Consider the following 10,040-nt stretch of genomic DNA (forward strand, 5'->3'; position numbering starts at 1 on the left):
TTAACAGAAGCTTGTTTTATTCAGCATAGTCAGAAAACTGACTGCTAGATATATTAGCTTTTTCTACTGTATGCTAGAAATCTACAGTGGAAGGATTTTCTTCTTCAGGAAGGCAATTGCTCAAAAAAGAAATGAGCTGAGTTCCTCTGAGGAGAGTTAAGCCTGACTTGTAGTTAATTGGAAGCAGAGCTGTCAAATCCGTCTTGATGAGATGATTTATAACTCTTCAGCAGTGGTAGGGAGAATGCTCATGCCAAAGGATTTTCCAAATCTTAAATGTAGGCAGTAAAAATGTGTAACAAAATTATGAGGCACCAACATTACGCTGTTGCACTCTACTTGAATTGATTAGCTTGGCCTTATTCAGTGTCACCTGTTCTTGTTGTGTGTCTTCCTCCTCTGTCTGTTCCTGTCCCCTGTGTTTGGGTGGGGTTTTTGTGATCTCTCCTTCTGTGATTGGGAACACACAGGCAGTGTTCTCACTTCATTTTCTTTCACCCAGTCTGCTGGCTGGCAAATAACCTTCCTCTCCCTGTTGAGGTGTTTGACCTGAGAACTACTGTGAGTGCCAGGGAAGCTCTCAACTCTCAAGTGAGAAGTGGATGAAGGAGAAGGTTAAGTTTGGGGAGGATGCTAATTTACAGAAGGGCATGATAGACTATGTTGTCTGTGTCTCTAGACTGTATTTCAGCCTGTGGAGTTCAGTGAGAGAGGTCAGGTCTGCTAGGAATTGAGGGAGTTTTGTGACAGATGCCCTTGCTCCCCATCGCCATGCTCTGTGATGGCAGTGGTGTGGTACCCTGGTATGGTCAAGAAAAATTGCAGCAGATGACAGATGGTTTGAACTTTGCACTCTGACAGATTTTTAGCATCACAGCTCAGATGCTGGTCATCATCACTATGCTGTGACCATGTTTTAGAGTTAGTCTGTTAAGGCAATAAGGCCTGATTTGCATAACTAGCAAGTTATGCAAATAACTGTGTTTGCACGTTTACGTGGTCTGATTAACTGCTGTGCTAAGTTGTACATTCTTGGCCACATCTGCTGTATGCAAAAGGTCATGGTTCCCTCCCTTCCTGTCACAGGGAAAAAAAGGAAAAGAAGGGAGAGGTAGAGGAGGAAGACTTCTTGAATTAAATATTGTCTGGGAGAATTTTTCTCAACCGGAGAGACTCCTTCACTTTTCAAAACAGTGGGCACACAGAATGGGAAGGTAAAAATGGGAAAACAGGGAGAGACAGAAGATCTTATAACAGCTCTGTTTCAAAGCAGTTGTTATTTGAACTGGAGCACAAGCAGATGTGAACAATCAGGCTCCTGGTATTAATAATGGCTTTAAAAGCATCCCTATTCTTCACTGTCCTTGCAATGTTTTTTCCTTCTGAATATTATGGCACATATATGTATATAATACATGTTTGTGTTATTCTTGTAAGAGATAGATTGATAATTCAGATTTCAAGTATATTTAATACCATATAGTCTTTGAAATTAGGTATTGAAACCTATAAACCTTGTTGCTCAAGGAGAAGATAAAATGTGAAAATGGAGGCAGAAGTGGGTATACAGGGGGAATAGGACGATGGGAATCTTGCTCCTCTAAAATGGTCATTGAGCTTAAATTTTAGTTTGCCGACTGTGTACCTTGAAACTGCATTAAAAAGAAGCCAATTTTTTTTTTATTTTAGGAAATTACTAGCTAGGAAATTATTGCCCCAGCTGTGTCAAAAATTGTCTTGCTTTGACTAATTCCAGAAAGCTCTTTATAATCTTTAGGACAGAAGGTAGTAACCTTAGTAAGGTTAGCGTTATGCTATGTACTAAAAGAATTTTGTTACCACTCAGTTTCCATCTATCTTAATAAACAATGCATTATTTCAGTTCAGGCTGTTACTTCTGTTACATGGTGTTCTTCCTAGTTTGTTTAATTCAGTACTTATGTTTTAATTTTATTAATGAAAATCCTATTTCATATTGATAAAGTGTACTTTTGTTAATAATTGATTTTGGTTTATGTGTTCATTAGAAACTTTGTCGTTTTGAGTCTTCTCTGAGTCAAATCACCTATGTCTTCTGTGGCAACTGGGAATACCAAAAACATTGGAGTTTGAATTTGGTTCTAGACATGTGATATAGAAACAGAACTTCTTATACGTGCTCTGATCTATACTTCAGGTAGTTTTTGCAGAAGCCAGTATTTAGCGATTACATGTGCTGAAGAAAACTGTATTTTTATAATGTGGGTACATCCTACTGTGATAGGCTTTTTAATTGAAAAAGCTGTTGAAGAGTTTTAACCAGAAGGTATCTAGAAAAAGAGTAACCCTGCTGATCTTATAAAATGCTATTAAAATGGTACGTAGAATACCTGGGTGAGAGTGTGAGTTGTGCATGCAAAACTTAGACTTTTGGAAAAAAAAAAATCTGTTGTAAATCTTGTTCCTATACTTCACATTTTTTAGGTTCCAGGAAACCTATTTCACAGCATGATCTGAAAGCTGTAACCAATGATGTGACCAGTGCAGGAAACAGAACTATAACTTTTGTGATCGTAACTTCCCCAAAACTTGGAAGGCTGATTAGAGTAGATTCTGATGATACCACTCAGGAAATCTTCAGTTTTACACAGTCTATGGTAAGCATTTAATTTCTAACAGCTAGTTGAGGAGTAGATTGTTACTACAGAGAGCATCTCAGTTGCTCATTCTTTGTGTGATCCATTTATATCTGTTAAGTAACCAGGCATATGTGACCCATCAGTGCAATCACCAAGATTTGCTATGTCATTAAATATCTGGCGTCTAGTAATGAACACAAGAGGAACCTTTGTTCCCTTCTGCTTGGATACTAGCAGGGTCTTGGCAATTCCCACTGTTTTGCTTGTAAGACTGTTTGTCAAGAAGAGCTGTTCTGGTGCCATTAACCAGCAGTCAGAGGTTGGAAGCTTTTAGTTTTTGGCAGAAGAAGCAGCCTTTTTCTCTATGAAAAGTCCAAGTATCAGATCTGTTTCAGCTGTACAAAGTCCTCATGGCTGTCCCCAAGATGACTTTTATTGACTGTATTGGCTGTGGTACTAAATGTGTGAAGTATCTTAACTGTGATACAGGCTCTCTTACTGAATTACTAAAACGTGGCAGCTTATGTAACTCGATGGAAAAATTCTTCTGCAAAAGGAATTACTTGTCTGTGTGCAGAATTCGAATATAACTATCTTTAGCATACATTAAGCTATTCTCAGAAAATTAAAGGGAGTGGGATAAAAGAGGGTCAATCTTCTGACTTTGCTCATGGAAAAATGTATTTTTGCAGATTTAAAATGCTATTTGATTGAGTATATGAAGGAATAAGATAATCTATTGGTCAGAATTTGAACTTGGGCAGTAAAACCTGGAAAAAGGACAACATTTTTATTTGTTGTCATCAGGCTTTGAAACAACCTGACCAAGGATGGTTGTAGAATGGGTCTCCACCTGAACTTTATAAATCAAGAATGGTTTTCATGAAAAATATTTTGTAATCCCGTTATGCCATTGGTCTTGTTTCAGAAGTTGCTGAGTTTTGTCTTGTTTGATGAAAGCAACTGTATAATCACACTTTACCCTTCTGATCCCAAAATATGTGATTTTTTTGAGTATTAAATGAAACAATTAAGCATGTTAGACAGAAAATATTTCAGCTAAGGTTTTGAAGTGTCACTCCTTTTGCCTGTGGATGTGACCATTATGTGTGTTTATTGGACAGTACCATGTCATAACATGTCACTTATTCTCTGTAGCTTTCATGTCGCTTATTCTCTGTAGCTTTAGTTTTTAGTAATTTATAGCTAACTTTCCTTTTAACTTTGTAAAGTGTGAAAGGTTTTGGGCTCAAATAATATGTATGCTTTTCTTGTCTGTTGGAGATATTTCTATTGGCCATTTTAATTTCAAAAAAGTAGAGCTGAATGACTTGTTGCAGGTGGAATTCAAGTATCCAAACAAGATTGCTGTTTATTCTGGTAGAGGGTGAGATGTAAGAGAGAGAAAGGGATCCTAAATAAGCTTTCAGTTCAGTGTGTTGTAATCACAGGGAGTTAAATATGAGTGAAGAAAATGGCATTTATGTTACAAACATTGTACATTGTCCATGTAATGGAGACTAAAGCATTTAGTTTCTGTTTGGTAATAAGCTTGAAAAACTGATTTGAATTGAAAAACATTTTGCATTAGTGTAGGTCTGTGGGTATTCATTGACTTAATTCTGTGTTGAGGAACTTGAAATTTCACTTTGGAAAAGTAGTTACTCCTTTTGCTGGGGTGCTGAACTCTTCTGTATTCGCTGTGGTTTATTGCTTTGTTGCCAAAGGGGAAAAAAAACAGCAAAAAGAAACAGAAATTACTATTGCATTCCAAGGCATTTTTCTTGAACAGATGTTGTTCAGCTAATATAAAAAAATTTTTTGCACATTAAACACTCTTGAGTAACTCAGGAGTTTTTCAACATAATGTTTGAGTTTTGTTTTTCTCTGCAGTACTTTCTGTGATATCTTAGACCACAGCTTCTTCATTATATCGAGTCATTGCAGAGGTAAACACAGAAATCCTCACCAATTGCATTCAGTTCTTAGACAGACATTAGAATGGATTTGCAGTCAAAAAACTGCAAAACAACCAGCCAATTAAGACGGATAATAAACACTGCTGAATTTAAAGGATTTGTATTGTCCTGTATTTGTTACAAAAATTTGCTGTCCTCAGCTTGAAGTCCTGAAAAGGTTTTTGGAAAGTTACCCTGAGGTAACATACTCTTCTGCTATTTTTTTTTTTTTTGTTTTTCCTATAATAGCCATTAAGTATTAAATCAGTATAGAGAAAGCAGAAACCTGGAGATGAACATAAAGGATTTAATCACATTAGTCTAAATTTTTTAGAGAAAAATTGGGATGTTTTTGAGGCTGCTGAGAAAACTGACCTTGAAAGGTCAGTTTGCCTAGTGATCTCAGTGGGGGCTGTGGCAGTAATTTCAGGATTCAATCTTGCTGTATTTACACCTCAGATTCTATACTTTTAAACTTCATCTCTGATAACACCAGGGGGGTTTTGGTTTCTTTTTTCACATCTTTCAAGCATGTATGATAGAAATGTGTACTAATGAGTCCCTTTAAGATGTTTGCAGGGTGTGAGGACTATGTTAAAATAGTAAATTTAAAACCAGCACCATCTCAGACAGGAATCTCTCAGGCAGTTACAAACTAACATGTGCAGGTCTGGTCAGCGGTTGCCTGGGAACTTGCCGAGGATTTAATGGGTGTAGCTGTCATTTCTCCAGGGCAGTGAATGAATTATCAAGCAGACCAGATGCTGAATCTACTGGATAAGATTCAATAAGTAGTCTAGTCTTGCTATCATTAGGAATTCTATCACAGTTCCAATGTACTATAGTATTGATCATAAAATTCAGGTATAGTTCCAGCTGGTGAGAAATAATCTGAAAATGCTGCCTTTTGCTTTGGGGTCTAAAGAGATAAAATGGTTTTATCTTACATGTGCATTTGTTTCTCTGGAGACGTACTGCAGTATCTTGCAATACTTAGAAGCTTGATTACTTACAGTGGACTGATTAGATTCCTTGAGTGTGACAATCTGCAAGGTCAGTGCAGGCAGGGAGAGGACAAACCAGATTCCTTCTCATCTTTTAGGAATCCCTGTCTTGCTGTGATGTAGAAATTTTCCACTGTGTAGTTCCATCACCTTTTTGCTTGTAAGTGAGAGTAACTATCAGTGGTCATCGCACTTCCTTCAGGTTTTCTTAGTCTCTTACCAAGTGTCTTTTGCCATTTGAAGGAAATAACTACATCAAAGTCCTTCTTCAGCCTTCAGCCTTTCATATTCTTTTTCAGGACAAATAATCCAGCCCTGCTAGTGTCTTTGCGAAGAAAACCCAAGACTTTGATACTTTAATTTACTAAAAATACAGTCCATCTGAGCACATGATCACCATTACTAGTTTGAGGCAGTTTCTCAGTGTTATGTATCTCTTTGCTCTTCATGTAAGGCTTTTACTAAAAATTCATGCCCAGTAACATTTCATTACTTTCATGTGTTTATCTGGCAACACAGAGTCCATCTTAAGAGAAAGCGAAATGCGGGATAATCTCAGTGTACATACAAGCTGGATTGATGGGCTGAGGCCAGTGGTGTGAGGTTCAACAAGGCCCAGTACCGGGTCCTGCCCTTGGGTCACAACAACCCCAGGCAGCTCCACAGGCTGGGGCAGAGTGGCTGGAAAGGACCTGGGGGTGCTGGTGACAGCAGCTGGACATGAGCCAGGCTGTGCCCAGGGGGCCAAGAAGGCCAATGGCATCCTGGCCTGGATCAGCAATGCTGTGGCCAGCAGGGCCAGGGCAGGGATTGTCCCCCTGTGCTGGGCCCTGCTGAGGCCACACCTCCAGTGCTGTGTCCAGGGCTGGGCCCTCACTGCAGGAAAGGCCCTGAGGGGCTGGAGAGAGCCCAGAGAAGGGCAATGGAGCTGGGGCAGGGTCTGGGGCACAAGTGCTGTGAGGAGCAGCTGAGGGAGCTGGGGGTGTTTGTCCTGGAGAAAAGGAGGCTCAGGGGGGACCTTATCACTCTCTACAGCTGCCTGAAAGGAGGCTGTGGCCAGGTGGGAGTTGGCCTCAGTCAGCCCAAGTAACAAGTATTAGGATGAGAGGACATGGCCACAGTCTGTGCCAGGGGAGGTTTAAATGGAATAGCAGGACACCTTTCTTCATGTGAAACACAGCTGAGTATTGAACCCAGTATTCACCTTTCTTAATGTGAAACACAGTTGAGTATTGACTGCCCAGAAAAGTGGTTGAATCACCAACTGGATATTTTAAAAGACATGGAACTTGGGACATGATTTAGTGGTGGATTTTGCAGTTCTGGATTAACAGTTGGGTTTGATCTTTCAGCTCTTTTGCAACCTAAACAATTCTATGATTCTGTAAACTCTGTGCATGGACTAAGGTACAAAGGTCTTTTTGAACAATGTTCTCAAGATACTTTTTCTGTCCTTAACGCTATTCTGCTTATAATTACCTTGCTCTTACACATATGTCTACTTTTTACCTGGAACAGGTTGATGAAGGTGTGATCATGTATGAACACTTACATGCTGAGTCAGCTGCCTGGAGTGCAGAAGATTTCTTTACATTTACTGTATCCTCTCCACCATCTGCTCTGGATATCCAGAGGTTCCATGTTGTCATTTCATATGAAATTGACAGGCATGATCAGAATAGTCATCTTCTAGCAAATACAGGTAAAAATGCTTCACTGTTTTGGCTCAGAATTGTTTTGGATCTGTCAGAGGTCCATTGAAGAATGGAGGAAAATCAAAAATTTCTTTCTCTTCAGTAAGCAGTGACCAGAATACTTCTGAAACAGAAAGTACTGCAGGGTAGTAGCTTGGAGTGCTGCGTTCACTGCACCTTTAGAAATGATATAGATACATAGGTTTGATGCTTCCTACTGCTGTAGAAGATATTTTGTTTTCTGTAATGGTAGGTGGAAAACACTATCAGAAGCTTTGAGATACTTGTATTTCTTTAATCTTAGTGTATGCATCAGTCAAAAATATTGTCTTTCATATCTGATTGTACTTTACAAGTAGTGGTAATATATTTTTAGCCATGACATGGAAATCAAGGATACCACAAAGGATAGAAATTTTTGAGCATCATCAGTGTTTAATATGTAGTTTCTGAAATAGTGCAACTATAAAATGTTCAGTTTATAAGATTCTCTTTTCATTTCTGCCAGGTGCCATAGTCCAGGAAGGAGGTAGAGTAGTAATCAACAAAACAAATCTAGATGCTTCAAACCTATTGATTAAGCTACCCGATGTACACCGCTCCATGTATGAAGTCTGGTATCAGGTTGTGTCTTTACCCCAACATGGCATGATTGTTGTTGGAGAACGAAACGTTACCAAAGAAAAGCCTAACTTCTCCCAATATGCACTGGACAAATTTGGAATTATGTACGTACATGATAATTCTGAATCTTTATATGACAATTTCACTTTTGCTGTTTGGTTGAACCTGAAGAGCAAGCCTGCTACAAAGCCCCATAGTGAAGTTGTAGAAGAGATGTTTAATATCACTGTTTTCCCAGTGAATGACCAATCTCCAGAACTGAAGACTAAAAGACTGCACTTGAAAGTCCTGCAGGGAGATGTGTCAGTGCTGGGGGCAGAGAATCTGAAAGTTGAAGACTTAGATAATGCTCCAGCTGAGCTGAAATACACCATTGTTAGCAACCCCAATAATGGTTACTTAGCAATGAAAAGCAATCTCAGTGTCTCTATAAAAGATTTCACACAAGCTGATGTTGACAGTGGTAAAGTGTGGTTTGTACAGGATGGAAGTTCGTCTTCTGGGGTGTTTTATTTCAGTGTGACTGATGGTAAACATCGCCCTTTATACAAACTGTTCAGTATTGAAGTCGTACCAATCGCTCTCGTCCTTGTCAACCTTACCAATGTTGCACTGCCACAGGGCCAGACATCAGTCACTATTACTGACGTGCAGCTTTCAGCTGTCACAAATGGAAAAAGCACTAAAATTATATATGAAATAACTCAGCCACTCAAATATGGGCACCTCATGATTGGAAATGAGCAGGTTACTAAATTTGAGCAGGCAGATTTGTACTCAGGAAGGCTCTCTTATCACCTGACAAATCTTACTGCTTCCAGTGATGTACTGGAGTTTATGCTTTTTACTGCAGAAGGCAATCTAACAGGACAAGTGCTGAACATCACAGTGAAGCCTTTAGTACAAATTGTATCTGATCTGCAGATTTCAAATCAAGCAGCTTATAAATTTGGAAGCAGTGACCTGGATGCTTCTGAGCTAGCCAATTTGACAAACAGCAATCCTAGATTTGAAGTGATGGTGCCCCCCTCTCATGGGAGGATTGCTAAGAAAAGATTTGTGAATGATGCAGTGTTTGAGGATATTCAGACGTTCACCCAGGCTGACATTGATAGTGGTGTTTTGCTTCTAGACATAGACACAAATATGACGGGCATCAATCTGTTGAATGACTCATTTACATTTATACTCAGGGCAGATGCTGTACAGCCTGCTGTTGGCTGTTTTCAGTATTCCATTGTGCCACACAGTCCTCCACTTGTGCAGGGTTTTACAACAGAAGTGCTTTTTCTAACCAGCATGACCACTTTCAAGGCTCACTCTACCTCAAAGGATGAGGCAGTAGTCTCCTCACAGAATGAAGACCCTGCAATAGCACCACAGAGGACTGAACCAACCATGTGGCCAGGGCAGAATCATTGGGGAAACCTACATGAGGAAGGTCCATTGCTAAATCAGGCCATGGGAACAAGTGCATCTGTGGAGTTGAAGATGACAAACCAGGTTAATGCCAGGAGTCACAGAGAGCAGGCAGGTGAAAGCAGCCCTTGGTATATTATTATCCCCCTTGTCCTGGTGTCTGTCCTACTCATTATTGCTGTTAGTTCTGTGTGCATTTTGTTAATGTGTCAGAAGAAAGATAAGACAAAACCTGTAGTCAAAAGTCAAACAGATGCAATCCTCAGTAGTGCAGATCGATGTCTGGAACGGAGTTTGACTGTGCCCTCTGTCACAGTGACTCCTCTTCTGAAGGGGGCTGAGAGGAGTACAGCCTCTACATTTGTGGCAGTAAAACATGAGCAGCTGCTTCCTACAGTGGCTTCTCCAACTACAGAAAGGTATCTGAAAAACAGTTTTTTAAATCTTGATCCTGAAATGATCCAATGTTGTCGAAAAACAAACCCAGCTTTGAAGCACAATCAGTACTGGGTATAGTTAGACCAGGTTTGGTCATGCTAATTGATGTCATATGGAAAAGTGAATATATATTGTTGACATATAATTTGCTCTTTATTACACTCATTTATTATAGGTTAAATGATACACTGTGTGTTAGATGAAATCTAAATACCTGTGAACCTGTGAAATAATAATAACAAAAATCATACTGATTACAGTGGCCATGACAGAAGATTTGCAGTT

The 10,040-nt window shown here is 39.4% G+C and overlaps 1 protein-coding gene across 1 annotated transcript in view; it reads left to right on the top strand.

Annotated features, from left to right (window-relative positions):
* The window catches only part of LOC132086968 (chondroitin sulfate proteoglycan 4-like), a 33,330-nt gene extending 23,497 nt beyond the window's left edge, over positions 1-9,833 (top strand). Inside the window, exons 8-10 of the mRNA XM_059492957.1 lie at positions 2,464-2,636; positions 7,099-7,282; positions 7,783-9,833. Of these exons, the coding sequence (XP_059348940.1) occupies positions 2,464-2,636; positions 7,099-7,282; positions 7,783-9,833 (2,408 nt within the window). The remainder of the gene's footprint in view (positions 1-2,463; positions 2,637-7,098; positions 7,283-7,782) is intronic.
* Positions 9,834-10,040: the final 207 nt, after the last annotated feature.

This window comes from Ammospiza nelsoni, chromosome Z (assembly GCF_027579445.1).
Source record: "Ammospiza nelsoni isolate bAmmNel1 chromosome Z, bAmmNel1.pri, whole genome shotgun sequence".
Classification (NCBI taxonomy): domain Eukaryota; kingdom Metazoa; phylum Chordata; class Aves; order Passeriformes; family Passerellidae; genus Ammospiza; species Ammospiza nelsoni.